Genomic DNA, 17,335 nt, shown 5'->3' with positions numbered 1-17,335 from the left:
TAACAGATTGGCTTGGTGCTACTACAACCCATAAACTATCAAAAGGAAAATCCCCAAAGTGACAGTCTAATCAGGTAGGTATACGAATTTTGGCCCAAAATAAGTAATCTTCGCCCAAATTATAAGCAGTAACATCATATAATTAGACACTAAGAGCAACTCCACCCCTTAGGGCAAAGTCTAAGGCAAGGGCAAGCTAGGGCAAGCAAGGGCTGACACTATTCACGTGAATAGTGTCAGCCTTGCCATTTGTGGTTCCACCCACAAGGGCAAAGTCTAGGGCAAGTCTAGGGCAATTACTATTCATTGTACTTTATTTCCTATTTTTTTATACTTTAAATCATTAATTTTGATAATCTTTTGTAATTAAATTTTCGGATAAGATTTTCGGATGTGAATCTCGGTTGCCACGTGTCTTATTCCAGATAAAATTTTCGGATATTCATTAATAAAAATTATAATCTCAGATTTTCGATAAAATTTTCACCCTCTAAAATTGTGCCACGTGTCCCATGTCAGATAAGATTTTCAGATATTTTTAAAAAATTATAATCTCATATTTCAGATAAGATTTTTACCCTATAAAATTGTGCCACGTGTCCCATGTCTGATAAGATTTTCAGATATTTTTTTACAAATAGTGATCTCAGATTTCAGATAAGATTTTCACCCTCTAAAATTGTGCCACGTGTCATCTCTATCTTCTGAATCCCTCTATATAACTACACCATCAACACCACTCCTCTCACACCATCTCTGATATATTCCTTCATTTCTCAGATTTTACAATTTCCCATTATACTCTCAATGTCAAACTTCAGGAGGGTGTTGGAGAGGCAACAGAAAGAATGGGAAGAAATCCAGCGTAGACGTGAGGAAGAAGATCGGGACGCCGATGAAGAAGAGGAGGAAATGCTTGAAGTAGCCGCGGTGTGTATGATGAATCAATCAAGCCAACACCATCGTCGTCGTGCCCCGAATGTGGACAGACGCAGAGAGTCTCGGGGTAAGAATCTCTTGGAGGATTACTTTATCCCAAATTCGTTATATCCTGCTCATAAGTTTCGAGAGAGATATAGAATGCAGCCACATTTGTTCCAAAAAATCATGCATGATATTTGTAATTACGACACATACTTCATTCAAAAGCATGATGCTGTTGGAGTTTTGGGTCTTATCCCGGAGCAAAAACTTACAGCTGCTTTGCGGATGCTTGCTTATGGGGCATCTGCAGAGCAGGTGGATGAAATTGCAAGGATGGGAAAATCTACTATCCTAGAGTGCTTGGTGAGATTCTGTGATGCAGTGGAAAATTTGTACACGAGGGAGTACCTTCGCAAACCCACTCCGAGGGACCTGCAAAGGCTTCTACAAAAAGGCGAGGCTCGAGGTTTCCCAGGAATGATCGGAAGCATCGATTGCATGCATTGGCAGTGGAAGAATTGTCCTACTGCGTGGCAAGGAGACTATGGGAATCGGAAGGGCCAAAAAAGTATCATTTTGGAGGCCGTAGCTTCATTCGACACTTGGGTTTGGCATGCCTTTTTCGGGGTTGCCGGATCTCAGAATGACCTCAATGTCCTTGGTCAATCCCCGGTGTTCGACGAGGTATTGCGAGGTCATTGCCCTCAGGTCACATACCAAATCAACAATACCGTATACTCTGGTGCGTACTACCTTGCCGATGGAATTTATCCTAGGTGGACGACATTCGTGAAAACAATTCCGAATCCCCAATCCGAGAAGGAAAGAAGCTTTGCTTCATTTCAAGAAGGTTACAGGAAAGACGTGGAAAGGTGTTTCGGTATCTTGCAAGCTCGTTGGGCAATTATCAGGGGTGCTGCTCGGATGCTAGACGAGGAGGTGCTGAGGAGTATTATGATGACTTGCATCATCCTCCACAACATGATTGTGGAGGATGAGTATGACTACGATGCTCCAGAGGTGTTTGAACCCGATCCTATGAACACGGCGTTGACAAGAATATATGAAAGGCCGATGGGACCAAATGGACTACCAATGGAGCCCGAACCATTACTTCAGGATGGTCGATTCAACAACCCCATGATTGATCGTTATCAAGAAATGCAATCTTCATATGTTCACGAAAGACGTCAAGTTGACTTGATCGAGCACTTGTGGCAGATGAAAGGCAATCACAATGGATGAAGGCTACATTCGTGATTTGTTTGGAATTATGCTTTGTTTTTAATTATGCTTTGTTTTTGTGTGTGGTTCTTTGTTTGGAATTATTATGATTTTGTGTGTGGTTTGTTTTGTGTGTTGTTTGCAATAAATGAAGGTTTGTTTTTAATTAATCTTTGTGAGGAATGCTCAAATGTTTGTAATAAATAGTCCAATTATAGAATGCTTTTTTGATTGAATAAAAAAGAAACAATACAACAAATTAAAGGATAATACAACAATTTTAAAAAAAAAACAACAATTATAAAAAAATACAACAATACAATTTAATGGTTTTCATCATTTAGCCAATCCGTATTGCTAGGTCCGTCGTCATGGAAAAGTTTTCTTCTCATCACATCCCTTCGTTTATGCTTCCAATAAGCCTTTGTTTCAGGAGACATATGGCTCGTATCCATGGCCATGATTTTCATCTCTCTCTCATCGTCGTCTTTTTCTTTTGCATGTTGCTTTTCAATTGCAAAGGCTTCCAATCGTGCCTTGTCCGCTTCATCTCTCCTCAAGTCTCTCTCCAATCTTAGAGAGTTGTTCTTAGCTATTTGCTCGAATATTTGAACACAATCAATGTTCGAAGTGGCCCCTCTCTTGGCCTTTGCCGCCTTTCTCCCAATAGGTCTCGGCGGACGTGGGAGTGGTGACTCCGTTTCCATTGGGGAGTCCAATGGCGATTCGGTTGATGGCGATTCGTGGAGCGGCGTCTCATGCAACACAACCGGGGGTGCGGTAGGAATAATTTTGAATCTGGAACAATCCTTGACAATTTCCCAACATTGGAAATGCACAAAACTTTTTTTCCCTTGCCCCGTGGCACCGAACCACATTTGTGCTTGTATGATCTATTCAAAATAAATAATTGGAAGTGCATTAAAAAAATATACAATGCAAGAAATTATAAACTATTTTGAAATGCAAGAATAAAATTGATTATGTAAATAAATATAGACAAATTGAAAATGCAAAAACAAAAATTGATTATGTAAAGAAATAGAATATGCAATAAAAAAAAGTTACATTAAATTGATTAAAATGGCAATTAAAAATATTTTACCTCATCGGAAAGATTCGCACCGCTCTGAATGTTGTCCTTTGCTTTTGTCAAGGCATTTCTCCATTTCCCTAACTCTTTGTTTAGAATTTTCCATCTACTAGACAAAGCCATTTCGGTCCGAATGGAACCCGATCTTTGACAAAATTCTCCATGAATTTTGCTCCACATATGATGGAACTTCATCTCATTGCCCGTGATAGGGTCATGACTAACGTTCACCCACGACTCGCACAATGCAATATCTTCTAGGGTTGACCACGAGCCTCCGATTTCAACAGAAGATGACATTTGTTTATTTTCTACAAATGGAAAGTTGTACAAAAATGTGAGTGGATAGTAAAAAATATTGGAAGGAGAAGAGTTTGTATGGAATTGGTGTGGAAAGTGGAAAATTATGAGTAGAGAGTAAAAAATATTGGAAGGAGAAGAGTTTGTATGGAATTGGTGTGGAAAGTGGAAAATATGAGTAGAGAGTAAAAAATATTGGAAGGAGAAGAGTTTGTATGGAATTGTGTGGAAAGTGAAAAATATGAGTAGAGAGTAAAAAATTTTGGAAGGAGATGAGTTTGTATGGAGATTTGGTGTGGAAAATGAATTATGTGAGTGGAGAGTAGAAAATGTTGTATGGAGAAGAAATTGTATGAAGATTTGGTGTTGAAAGTAGATAAAATGGTTAGGTATTTATAGGGAAAAAATACATAAATTTTTGGTATTTTTTTAAAAAACATTTCAGAATTTTTTCGGATTTTTTAGGATTTTTTAGGATTTTTTTAAAATTTTTTTGGCCAAAAAAATGAGAATCGTAGGATTTCTGAAAAAAATCCAATCGGAGCCACCCGGTGCCGACACGTGGCAGGTAACCGTTGGTGGTGACGCCATCGCTGACGTCATGATGACGTCAGCACACTTCAGTCAAATTTTTTTACCGTTGGCGCGTGTATTACACGCGCCAACGGTAAAAAAATTTGAATTTACTGCGCTGACGTCATGATGACGTCAGCGCTGACGTCACCTTATCTCAGGCTCAAACCCAGTCCATTTTTGCCCTTGGGCCTGCCCGGGTTCGTGGGGCCCGCCTGTTGCCCGGGCTGATTTGGCTGCGCTGGAGGTCGACTTGGGCTGCTTGGGGCCTGTTGCCCGGGCCAGCCCGCTGCGCTGGAGTTGGCCTTATGTTATGCAGGCAAAAGAGAACCTGATACGCCTGGAATATCTTGCGATTGCTTTGCGAAGTCAGACAGGTTGTATTTTTCTATCAGGAAGAAAAATCTTGTGCTATTTACTTGTGATTTATGTTTCAGTATGGTAGCTTCTTTGTTGGGAATGGGAATCGTATTCTTGCTATCAGTGCAAAAAGCCAACACCAAATTGCTGATCGTCCTCAGAATATAAATCATACCTAACTTGCTGTAACGATGCCTAAATTCAAACAAGTTATGCAGCACAACAAAACAAATGAACCACAGAAAATTAAAGTATTTCTAGTTTAAAATTGGTAGATATTGACTTGCCACGTGCCAACAAGACGCAGAGAACCCACCACGTATCGAATACGCCCACACAGACAAAACAAATAAAGACGAGTCATTGACCCAAAAAAAACAAACAAACAAACAAGGACGAGTCACAGGTTTTACTTTTCCTCCTTTGATCTTTAACCCACGACCAATGGGGAATGGGGCTCCCGCTATGTGATGGATAGGCGTTCGGATTGTAAAACCCTTAAAACTCGTTTCCATTGCAATCCTTTACACTTTCAAGAAATGTAAATATCGTTTTTTCTCCAATGAGATAGATATAAATTGGAGATATAAAAATAACATGTAAAGAAATAATTTTATATTAAGTTGAAGTAAAATGATATTTTTAGGATTTTGTTAGCTATCTCACCTTTTATATGTTTGGTGCAACCACCACTTTTGCATTATTTTTCCTCCTTTTTGGCATGTGGGGCTCAGCAAATGGGGATGTAAGGCCATCTCCAGCCATGAGCCATAGGTCAAATATAGTACTAAAATAATGTAAAATCCATCTCCAGCTATGGGTCAAAATGAAAAACTTAGCCCTTCAATTAGGCCAAATATAGCCCAATTTTGGCCAATGCCAAATTTTTTTGTGGGCCCAATGCCTGTGTTTTTAAGAGGAGAAAGTATCAAGTGTGGGTAAGAGCACAAAACATCTCATGCAACTGCATATCTAACAGTTATTATTAAAGGCACGTTGACATCATCGATGACGTCAGTTAGCCATTAGGTTTTTATTTTTATTTTTAATAACCTTTTAAAATTAGTTTTGTTTAAAATATATATATATATATATATAATTGGTTTCTGATTATTGGAGGTCAGAATCATTGATTGAAAAGTTATTATTTATTTAAAACCTGTTTAAATGTTTTAAATTCATTTTGTTTATAATATATATATAAATTAAAAAATATTGTTTATAAATCGTAGTTTAATTAAATTAAACAATACATAGTTGTGGAATATGAGTGTTGTACCATAGTTTTTATCAAAATAATAAAATATGAAGGGACTTAAAATATAGCAATGCAGGACTGGAGATGGAAAAATTTAGCTCTGCACCATTCTTTAAAAAATCAATATTTTGAGGGCTAAATTTTTAGCCATGAACTATATTTAGCCCTATAACTGGAGATGGCCTTAACTCATATGTAAATGTCAATTTTTTTTATACATTTTTCAGCCAAATACTATATTTATATTCATTTACCTCATTATTGGAGCATGTAGTTGTAAATTTACATTTCTCTTTATACCTTTGCAATGGAGATGCTCTAAAGTCATCTCCTTTTTGTTACTAAAAAAAAAAAAAAAAAACCTTCTAGAATCCATTTTTATTTGAAAAATCCACATCTTTTTTGTTTTTCCACAACCACAAACTGGTTTTTTTTTGGGGGGGGGGGAGAGGGGGGGTCGGTGTTCTCGTAAAAATTCATGCTCCACTTATTTTTTTGGTAAATATGCTCCCACTTTTTCAACTTACCCCAACAGAGAGTTCCAAGAAGATCGTTAAATCCTCCACTCAAGTTTTGCCACGTTGCACGGCAGCAAACAAGGACCTTTGATCCTCCTCGCACAGGCCAGACGTGCAACTAAAGAGGTTGAAAAACTGACAGGCGTACGTACTTACCCGTCACCAACTTGGCCACTTGCCTGTCGCGTCTTGTCTTGAGCTGTTCCACATAAGAGCATCCCCTCAAAGGAAAATTCCCCGAAAATACCAAACATCAAATTTAAATTTAAAATTTGACATTTTATACTACTTTACATTTCACTAATATGTCAAATTAAATTATTAAATTATTATATTTTAGTGTTGATCTATTTTTAATTAAATAAAATAAAATATTTATTTGACATCTTATTTTTGGAATATCAAAAATAACATCTCAGTGTCTAGCCTTTATTTCACATCAGCTTTAACACATGTAATGTGAGATATTATTTCTAATCGTTAAATATTTATGTGGCACTTTTAACACATCAGTTGGAGATGCACTAACACATGGAGGTGGCTTTGGCCGCCTGTCATTGCTTGAACCGACACCGGACAGTGCCTTTAACATTGCCGCCAACTAAAGGAAAGAAAAAGAGAGCAGCAGCAAGCAGCATAGACGAGAGTGAGTCCACTCTCTCCCATTCTGGAGGGCCAAAATATCTGGACCTGTCATAACAGTAACAGGACACAAGCCACTCCAGAAAGGTTCAGTCTTCCCCCTTTTTCTTGTTCATTTTTCGTCACCGGCTCTCCTCATGTGTAAGTCATGACATTTTCGTGAACAAAACAACCCCCTTCTCTCTCTCTCTTCCTGGCAATTGGCAAGGTTTGAGGCTTGGAGCTGCAGGTAGAGGTAAGTTTTCTCTGTTGAAATCTTTCTTTGGAGCTCGTTTTTCTGTTCATGTGTATGCCTTCTAACAATTTGTTCATGTCTTTTATTCTGTTTTTTTATGTTGCATATTTCTCTTGAAAATTGTTTGATGCATATGGGATTTTTTTTCTTTTTCTTAATAATGAATTTTTTTTAAAAAATATAACTGTTTTCTTTTATAATGCATAATAGCAATTCTGATTTCTGGGTTTGTTCTGATTCTTCCGGATTGCCTTAGTAAAAGTCAAAAGAATTGAGCTTGGAAAATGGAACGCTCACCTTTTGACTACCAAGGATTGATTATTATTATAGGCAGACAAGCATATAAACAGAGACCACCTATTTCCGGGGCCCATATGTGGAAATATCTCCTGCTGAACGGTCAACAATCAATATTGTTCATTTAATTTTCTTTCGGGTCATTAATTTTTTTCATTCAGGTTCAGTTTTTTGTGGAGCATTGGGTTATTTCATTGTTGACTTCTGGGTCTTGTCTGTTTTTTTCTTTCTTGGAAGATGGGGTTGGTTGAATCACGTTTCATTAGTTGATGATATATAGCGCAATTTGCGTGATTGCTCTTCATTTATTTATAATTTTTTCTGCAACTCTTGAGATACTGGAAGTTGGAACCACTCTGGTTAGTTTCTGATTTACAGTAGTATATTATTTACTAAAACCTATTTAGATGTCAAAATCTTACCGTGGAAACTACGTAGTTTTGATGACATGAAACCAAACATCCTACAATATATTACCTCGTCGTCAAGTTTATGGTCTTGTGGCTAAATTACTTGTTGGCTGGTGAGGTTCACTGCTAAATGCAGAATTACTGCTTTTTATTTTGCGGTTTTCAGCAAAGTTATGCTTCGTGTTTTGTTTAACAAACTTGAATGTTCAATCTGGCCGCTCTTTGTGATGCGATCTCAATCTTTTCTGTTGCTTAATTACGCATGGTACTTTCTTATCTTGTGTGATGTTTGATGTTCTAGGTGAATTTGAACTCAATTTCCAAACGATTGTTGCTTCAAATCATCTGTGAGCATGTTTCGCCTCTGGAGCAGTTCCCATCACCAAGACAATGATCCCTTGCAGCATGAAGTGAAGGTAATGACAAGTTTGAAATTTAAAAGTCTTGAAGGGAAAATGCTTTTCACCTTGCCAAGAAATCTTTCTTAGTTGACTTCATACTGCAATTAAGTGCAGATCAATGAGCTGAAGGCTGCAATTGGACCGCTATCCGGGCGTAGTTTACAGTTCTGCACTGATGCGTGCTTCAGGAGATATTTGGAGGCACGGAATTGGAACGTAGACAAAGCCAAGAAAATGTTGGAAGAAACACTTAATTGGAGATCAACCTACAAGCCTGAGGAAATCTGCTGGGTAAATCGCTTTCCATATTACAATGGTCTCTGTTTCATGCTTTAAATTTCTGCTGACTTATTTACATGGGTTATATTTTCAGCGCGAAGTTGCAAATGAGGGTGAGACTGGAAAAGTTTACAGAGCAAGTTTTCGTGATCGTAGCGGGAGGACTGTTCTTATACTGAGACCAGGAATGCAGGTATTAAGCGTTGTCAATTCATATAGTTAATTCCTTCAGCTTTCTTCATTAGGCTGAAGTTTAATGCTGCTAGAAATGTCGCAGAACACGGTATCAATAGACAATCAAATGCGTCATCTAGTCTATCTCATAGAGAATGCTGTCTTCAACCTTCCTGAGGGCCAAGAACAGATGGCGTGGTTGATAGACTTCACCGGGTGGACGCTAAGTACTACCGTGCCTGTCAAATCTGCACGAGACACCATCAATATTTTACAGAACCACTACCCTGAGAGATTAGCCGTAGCATTTCTCTACAACCCCCCGCGGATTTTTGAAGCATTTTGGAAGGTTTGAGTTTTATTCTTCCTAGTTGCTTCTCACGGCTTCATTAATATCACCTCTGCCACAAGGATCAATAGTCTTCTTGGTTCATGCTAACGCTGTGGTCCTTCCCTTCACATGCTTCCAGACAGAACAAATTAAGACACAAACTACTAGGCCTATGTGTTTGTTGTTGATATGAAGCAGATGTCTCCATTAACTTATGATCTTTTAGCAGCTGTTCCAAGTTAACATGTTTTAAATTTTACGAGTTGCTTCTTCCCGTCAACCATATGAAATTGAATTACTGTTATGATTTTGAAATCATTCAAATTCATGAGAGATAATTCAATTGAGAATCTGAGATTCCTATTTTCCCAGTTACTTTTGTTCTGCTTTTGTGTTCATGTTATTAGAGTTTTCTATTATAATAATTGCTGTGTTGCCCTGTTCTGTTGGTGCAGATTGTCAAGTACTTCTTGGACAACAAGACATTCCACAAGGTCAAGTTTGTTTACCCCAAGAATAAAGACAGCGTGGAGCTTATGAAGCAATATTTTGATGAGAAAAATCTCCCTACTGAGTTTGGAGGGCATGCCATACTAAACTATGACCATGAGGAGTTCTCGAAATTAATGACTCAAGATGATGTGAGATCAGCTGCCTTTTGGGGTCGCGATGACAAGCTACCACATTATGGTAACGGGCATTCTGGAGCCGAGGTGGCTCCTGAACCGGTGTGCCTTGCACCGGTAGCCAGCTGAATCATCACCGGAAACCTCCATAGCAGGAGCTCATAAGTATATGAGAATAAGTGAGATGGACTAACTGGGTGAGCTGGTAAGCTAACATGAGCTTAGAGCCTGCAAGCAACAATCCGGCAGGAATTGTATTAGTTCCTTGGGGACCTTTTCTCTTGCAGGAGAGGTATCTGAGTGCCGTGGCGAGAGACTACATTACAACTAGACATATTTAGTTACTACATTACCATTTAAAAAACGAAGTAGCGATCTGATTTTATTTTATTATATTCTATGGATACTGTTCCTTATCTGATATATCCGTTTCAAGTCCTATGCCAAAGTGACAGGATCATTTGACTTCCAACTGAGAAATTAAATCAGATCTTGAAATACACTTTTATGTCTCAGCAGTTCCCAACTTAATCAATATTTCGTAATGAACCCCCACCATTACGCCATCTCTATCCTGCCCAATGAAGTTTCCTTGACATTAAAGCAAGTCTTCGGGATATTCATGTGTATGTAATCTCTTGAAAGTATAAGCGGAAGTAACATTGAAACAATATAGCTTTGCCTTTACTAGCTTTGGAGAAAGAGATGTTATTTACAACGAAATACAATCTTTGGACAAGGTATATACTATGGCCGCCAAATAAAAGACTGTTATCCCTTTCCATTACACAGGAACTAGATATCTATCGTACGGTACCCTTCCCTTCTAAACAAACCTCTCATCAAGAGTTTATGGAGAAAATTACAGAGAAAATACAAAAACAAATAACTGTCAGCTACACAAACAGTGGTAAGTCAAAATCTGTGGTTCAAGATGCATGTCAGACATAGACGAAGTTAGCTGCCTTTGGAATTCTAGTAAGCTCAGATTAAAGGACTCACACCAGTCGCCTCTTGAAAGTTCGAGTGGTCGTTTGGTAAGTACGGACCAGCAAACCGACCCCGATACCAATTCCAAGACAAACGCCGAGTCCGATACCGACACCAACTCTCACACCAGCATTGAACCATGAGAGCTCGCCATCTTCCCCATCCATATATTCTGTCCTCCTCCAGTACAGGTTGCTGTACTCTTCCTCATTCTCTGGCTTGTAGTTTCCGTATTCTGCTATCTGTAATTCAAGAAAGATTAGGAAATCCAACACCCCATGCAAAGAATATATAATCAAAATAAAAGAGATAGAAACAGTTAAAAGCATCAGATAAGGATTACAAAGAATGATATCCAACAAAGGAAGACATAAGGTCTAATTATTTACCCCTTCCTTACCCTCTTTAAGAAAGAGGGAAACCAGCTGAAAAAATTTCATGGATGCCATCCTAACCAGGGTAATTAAAGCTCTCAACTACTAACTTCTTGCCCTCATTACCTATCCGATCTAAAGGGAGAAGAGGGAGAGTTGGGGTACAAACTATGGATCAAAGTTAACAAGCTCAGTCCGATTTGTTAATGGACACAGGACACAACTTATGAACAATCCAAGATAATAAAAGGACATTCCAACCTCAGCGCACTGTCTACAACTACCCAGCAAAATGTGGTCCCCACATCGACAGGCCATCGGCACGTGTCTTTGGATGGGGCCAATCCATGTCTGACTCCAGAAAAACAAGGATGTGAAAAACAATGCAACAGAAAACAAAATGGGCAATTGAGTATAACCCCATCACTTGAAAACTGTGCCCTGCCCATGAGACCCATGTGCCATGACAAACCATTAAGATAAGATTCTGTTTTCAAGTGCTTGTATAACGGATTTCAGTAACAAGAAACATGTTTCTGAGCAGGAAGCACAGGCAGTCTTAAGACCCGCAACAAAAAGGTAACAAAGAGCAACAATTTCCCCATACCGCTATATAGTTTCAGATCACGGAGTCCTGCCTCTCACACGAAGAGATTGTTCAATAACCTCATTTACCCATATGACTATAAGGACTGGGGAACAAAACTTCAGACGAATTTCTCCATGATAACAAACAAATACTGAGCCTAGACTGAAGCACTAGATGAACACAGGAAATTATTTTGGAGAATCAGAACCTAGCCCCTTACAACATGCATATGCCAACACTGCCCTAAGACACCATATGAACGCAACTAGGGCAAAAAACTGAGATCATATTATCACACAAATTTCAGTATGTACCTCCATATCAAGCCCAGGAGAGACATCTTTCTGGCATTCAGTTGTCTCGTACTCGGGGATTGCATCCAGCGTGCTCATTCTATTATGTTTCTTCCGGAAATTAAGCTGCAGGGTCTTGGTTAAGATGATTGGTGTCCCAGAGAAGCAGCCTGTGATGTAAACCTCAATGGTTGGTGCAGGTAATTCAGCGCCACCAAGTTGTTTCCCCTTCAAAAATCCAGTGCCAGCGGTAATCTCTGATTCACAATTCATGCTCCATCGCTTGGCATTGCTTTTTGATTCACCAGTGAAACCATTGCTATTAGACATATCTAACACCCCAGACAGGATGAGATCTTCTTTGTCAAACACTTCAAATTTCGCACTTCCCGTCAGCCTTATGCTGTCTGTATTCACAAATGTGGCTTCTTCAGATTTCTTATCGACCCGATCCCTTCTAAGATGTGAAGAGACACCTTCAGAAAAAATGCTACTTTTAGCACCATTGATTTCCAAAAGGGTATCTGGGAATAGAGGAATGTGGTTGAGAGTAAGATGCTTTGGGGTCGAATCATCGACCTTAAAGTTGCTAACCCTCACATAGAATACTCTCAGATCAAACCAGGATGAAGCTAATTTACTGCAGGGCTGGTAAGGAGAGTATCTAATAATCTGGAGGTCAGGATTGGCAATTTCCCCATTGTTCGCTCTTCCATTCAAATCATCCATTGTTAAGGAGGGTGATCCTTACTTAAATCCCTCAATATTGACTAAAATGGCGATGTCATTGTAGTATGAACTATACAAGGTGAACTCAGACTGAAATAAGAAACCTGTTAACAAAAGACAAGAATATTTTCTATGTTCAGATAATCACACCAAAAAAAAAACCCCAGAAATCCGGATGGTCAACTCCAATCCATGAAACCAGAACATAATGAAGAAAAGGTTGGCTTTCCAAGAAAAAACGTATTTTAAGGGGAAAAAGAAAAATAGAAACCTAAATTTAGGAACAGAAACCCTTGGAATGAGGAAAAAAATAAGTCAAACTCACAAAATCCAGCTATACAGGCTCATAAATAGAATCTGAAAAGAAAAATATATATTCTCACGCTCCTTGTGAAAGATAAACAGAAATCTAACTTCATAAAAGCTAAAGATATGTACAGAAATAGGATTAGCAGAGAAAGTAAGCCAAAAAATATAGCAAATCAATCCAATTCGAATCAAATATCCACAAAAACTGACTGAACAAGCTGACAAAATAGGAAAAACACTAGTTTTACAGATTGAAGTTTAGAGCTTAACACTGCACTAACATAATCTTCCACGAAAAAGAAACTTCAACCGAAAAAAACAAAGAAGATATATATATTTTTAGTTCAGGGGATTGAAACAGGGAGACCCACCAGCAGCTCCTGGAATTAAACAAGAACTGAACAATTCACATCTCTGTCTTCAAATTCAATTTCGTGCAGTTTCAAAAGAAAGCAACCGAACTGAAACTCAATATATACAACTCTGTAATTATTTTCAAGAAAATATTACAAAGTATTGAAAAGATAGAAAACACACATAAACTTATATGCTGCAAAAACCGCCCGCAATTAGCCATCAAAGCACACGTCACGCAAGCAGCCAAATGTCTCTCGCTCTCAAACCTTACAGAGCCACAAACAAATAAATGGCTATGAAATGAAATTGAAATAAACCACACTTACCAAGTAATTGTTTCAATTCCATCCACAATCTCAGCAAAAGAGATTGACTTCTCAAAAAAAAACAAAATCGCTTTCCGGTGTCCACCTCCAACTCCAAGGTTGAATCTTTTGATACTCGCCCAGAATTCGTGACTACCAATATTAGTGACCTAAGTCGTCAAAAAAATCAAACAAAATAAAAAAGCAAAGTCTATTTCCTGTTTTTGGGTTGAAAAAAGGTTGAAGTGTGTGTATTCTGAAAGTCTCCAAAGAAATGTCTGAAATGCGGTGATGGGTTTTGTAGGAGAATGTTGATATGGGCCTCCTCTGACCTTTATTCATCTTCATCATCTTATCCGATTGGGATGCAAAGAATTTGCACTCACGAGGCTGCTGTCCCTGAAAGGGATAGGCATGGCCAAAAGCTTAGTGAGAAATTAATGGCTTTAAATTTATTTATTTTCCTTCTTTGAAGGATAAAACTAAGGATTCAATGTATTATATATATATTCAGACCCAAAAAAAAAAAGTAATATATATGATAATCTATATATATAAAGCAAAAGGTAGAGAATGGTGAAACATTCAAAATACCAGAAAATGCCCTTGGTTAATGCAAACATTAGAATTAAAATGATTAATTAAATGAGGATAATATGGTAAATTCATAATTTTTCATATTAAAAAAATTAAAATTAAAAGAAAATTCAGATAATGGATCTTATTTTTATGGAACCAACTATCCATTATCTTTTTTAATTCTAAAATAAATTTAAATTTAAAAAAAAAAAAAAAAAACCTCTCGCAGGCGCAGAAGCGCGTGCAGAGAGGCTAGTCTACTTTAAATGAATGTAAACTAATGATGTACATAAACAAATAAAAAATAACAGCAACCAAAATATTTTTTTTTTCACAAAAAGAAGAAGGAATAATTGGGATGCTTTTGTACATCAATATATGATGTACAACATCAGCAACTATTCAAAGAGAATGTCATGAGAAAAAGGAGGATGTCCAAAAGAAAAGGTTAAAGAGAAAGTTGATAGCATTTCCCATGATATATGATGCACAACAACAACAATTATTAGAAAGACTATCGAGAAGAGATCATACATATATGAAGGTGTAATAAAAAAATAGAATAGATTTTTTACCTTCACTTGACAAGCACACACGTTCAAAGAATGGAAAGTGTAGAGCATGTCAAAGTTATAGGCCCTGTGTGGTTCACATAATGAATTTGAGAGGAAATTATTTCACATATTATTTCTCAAGGGATAGGAAATAGAAGATTTATTTCCCCCATTTGGTAATGCGGGAAAGTAACGGGAAGATATCACTTTATTTCTTTTCCTATGTTTGTTTAGAGTATGAATGGAAAACAAAGTTTGTATAATATTCCAATTATACATATATTAAATCAAATAAAAAAATACATTTAATGATATATATTGTAACTCTAAATTGTTAATGGGGACAAAATGGTCATGAAAAATGTGCATTTAATGTTGGCTTATTTTTCCAAACTTTCCCATTATGAGGGAAAACAAAACTCAAGTTAGGAGGAGAGCTTCATTTTCCCTCTACTTTTCCATGTGCCAAGCAACCATTTCTCATGTTTAGACTTACCAAACATGAAAAAACAATTGATTTCTCGTTCCCAAGCCTCATTTCCCATGACATACGTTCTGAATCGGGCAACTCATTAATTCCTTCAAAATAAATGACTTTTTGAATATATCTAAACTTTGTTTGACTTCTAAAAAGTCATAATTACATACACCTAGATTTCAATGCATTCTTTTGGGGATATGATTTCCCCACTCCCTTTTTTTCCACTTAGGCCCCTTTTGGTTCATGGAAAATGAGACTTGGGGATGAGAAATCAATTACTTTCCCATGTTTGGGTAATCAATAACTTTCCCATGTTTGGGAAATCGTTACCTGGCCCATGGGAAAGTAGGGGAAAAAGTGAAGCCATCTTCCCAACTCGGGTTTTGTTTTCCCTCATCATGGGAAAGTTTGGAAAAACGAGCCAATATTAAATACACATTTTTCATGACCATTTTGTCCTCATTAACAATTTAGAATTACAATATATCATTAAATGCATTCTTTTTTATTTGATTTAATATGGGTATAATTCAAATTTTATACAAACTTTGTTTCCCGTTCCTACTCAAAACAAACATAGGAAATGAAATAAAGTGGTATCTCCTGATTACTTTCCCAGCATTACCAAACGTGGGAAAGGAATCTTCAATTTCCCATCCCTTAGGAAATGACATGGGAAATAATTTCTCCTCAAATTCGTTATGTGAACCAAACGGAGCCTTACACTCCCTTTTGCTTTTTAATACTTTTTAATCAATTTTGTTCTTTCTTTTTCCTATTTTACCCTTACCCTACATTAATTTCTTTTTACTGACTTTGGAAAAGCCCAAAGAAGAGAGAGAATTTTTAAAACAAGCAAAAATGGACAAAATTGCCCTTATTTATTTTTTGATTTCCTAAGAAATCCTTTACATTTGCATGTCTTTGGTTTGAAAGTTGAGAGGTTATTCTGTCTTTTTTCAAAAAGCTTTGGCTTTTTCCAAAAGTGAAAGTTTTTTTATGGGTAAAACCTAAATTTACTTCACTTTTATATTAGTTCTTTTTCTTTATACTTAATTTTTTTAACTTGCACTCTATTTTCAGTATTTTTTTTTTCTTTAATCGAATAAGAAATTAAGTTTTTTTTTTCTTCCCTTTAATACTGAAAATGTAGTGTAAGTTGGAAAATTAAGTATAAAGAAAAAGAAATAATGTAAAAGTGAAGTAAAAAAGAAATTAATGTAGGATAATGATAGAATAGGAAAGAGAAAGAATAAAATTGATTAAAAAGTATTAAAAAACAAAAGAGAGTGCAAGTGGAGAAAATGTGAGTGGGGAAATCAGCTCCTTTAAAAAAAAAAGTAAATTTAAATTTAAATTGAATATACCCAAACTTTTACAAATTCGAATACAAAATGAAAAGAACACTCGCTCTAACCAACTTGACTAAGCCTGCAATGATTCCATGTATGGAAGCACTTTCTTCTCTTTGTATTTATCTTTTCTTTCGTGGGTGCAATTTAAACAAGTCTGATAACACGAAAACTAAGGATCATAATGGCCGTTTCTAGTCCAAATGCTTTGGGCGTGAAGTAAAATTGTAATGAAATTCAAAGCATTCATATATAGGGCCCAGAAATAGCCCATTGCAGGTTTGTGTAGGTGAAGAACAAACCCAATCTGGCCTTATTGAATTTGGTAACATATGTTCAATACAGCCTGCTTAGTTTATATAACATATGTTGTATTAGAATGTCATACATTATTATTATATTGTTGATTCGCCTCCTTTAAGAAAGAAGAAATGTGGCAGCTGCTCAACCTCTCGTTGACCATTTGACCTTGACAACATGTGGCAGCTTCATAATGCCACATCACGATAACAAATCATCTGTGAAGTCCCATTTGTTTCTAGACGAAAATAAATTAAAATCAGTTTGGAAAAATTATAGGATTAAAATTGTAATACTTGATTTATCCGTTCATGGACCCACCGGCCATCACATATTCGCCGTCGGCAGCTCTCAAATGCTTACGAGACAAGTCGGATGACGCGTCTACGCAACTTTCCACAAGTCGCGTGTGAGTTACGAACTTACGAGGACTATTTACGAACTTTGACCTTGTTGGTCGGTCAAATAAATCATAAAC

General features: G+C 37.1%; 2 protein-coding genes across 5 annotated transcripts; one reads left to right on the top strand and one right to left on the bottom strand.

The window, feature by feature from the left end:
* Positions 6,854-10,157, top strand: LOC18789435 (random slug protein 5). Of its 3 annotated transcripts, none has more exons than XM_020564949.1 (6): positions 6,854-7,127; positions 8,136-8,250; positions 8,350-8,526; positions 8,609-8,707; positions 8,792-9,037; positions 9,475-10,157. In XM_020564949.1, exons 2-6 carry the CDS (start codon positions 8,188-8,190, stop codon positions 9,772-9,774), a joined length of 885 nt encoding a protein of 294 aa, XP_020420538.1. In that variant the 5' UTR covers positions 6,854-7,127; positions 8,136-8,187; the 3' UTR covers positions 9,775-10,157. The 3 variants fall into 3 exon arrangements, with proteins under 3 accessions (XP_020420538.1, XP_020420544.1, XP_007223256.1); XM_020564955.1 differs by lacking the exon at positions 6,854-7,127 and adding an exon at positions 7,582-7,783; XM_007223194.2 differs by lacking the exon at positions 6,854-7,127 and adding an exon at positions 7,582-7,947.
* LOC18790860 (uncharacterized protein At1g01500) lies at positions 10,303-14,051 on the bottom strand. 2 transcript variants are annotated; one of them, XM_020564941.1, is made up of 3 exons: positions 13,613-14,051; positions 11,913-12,724; positions 10,303-10,877 (listed from the first exon to the last, which is right to left on the bottom strand). In XM_020564941.1, the coding sequence occupies exons 2-3, from the start codon at positions 12,618-12,620 to the stop codon at positions 10,644-10,646; spliced, it is 942 nt and encodes a 313-aa protein (XP_020420530.1). In that variant the 5' UTR covers positions 12,621-12,724; positions 13,613-14,051; the 3' UTR covers positions 10,303-10,643. The 2 variants fall into 2 exon arrangements, with proteins under 2 accessions (XP_020420530.1, XP_007222971.1); XM_007222909.2 differs by lacking the exon at positions 13,613-14,051 and adding an exon at positions 13,301-13,582.

The sequence above is a fragment of the Prunus persica genome, chromosome G1 (genome assembly GCF_000346465.2).
Source record: "Prunus persica cultivar Lovell chromosome G1, Prunus_persica_NCBIv2, whole genome shotgun sequence".
Taxonomy (NCBI): domain Eukaryota; kingdom Viridiplantae; phylum Streptophyta; class Magnoliopsida; order Rosales; family Rosaceae; genus Prunus; species Prunus persica.
Note: the sequence above shows the minus strand (reverse complement) of the source record. Positions and strands in the feature narration are given on the sequence as shown.

What these genes read in the sequence shown, in the direction of transcription:
- LOC18789435 (XM_020564949.1), top strand. Translation starts at nt 8,188, where the DNA reads ATGTTTCGCCTCTGGAGCAGTTCCCATCACCAAGACAATGATCCCTTG. An exon ending in CCTTGCAGCATGAAGTGAAG is followed by an intron (nt 8,251 to 8,349) that starts GTAATGACAAGT and finishes AATTAAGTGCAG; the next exon opens with ATCAATGAGCTGAAGGCTGC. An exon ending in TACTGAGACCAGGAATGCAG is followed by an intron (nt 8,708 to 8,791) that starts GTATTAAGCGTT and finishes GAAATGTCGCAG; the next exon opens with AACACGGTATCAATAGACAA.
- LOC18790860 (XM_020564941.1), bottom strand. Translation starts at nt 12,620, where the DNA reads ATGGATGATTTGAATGGAAGAGCGAACAATGGGGAAATTGCCAATCCT. An exon ending in CTCCTGGGCTTGATATGGAG is followed by an intron (nt 10,878 to 11,912) that starts GTACATACTGAA and finishes CTTGAATTACAG; the next exon opens with ATAGCAGAATACGGAAACTA.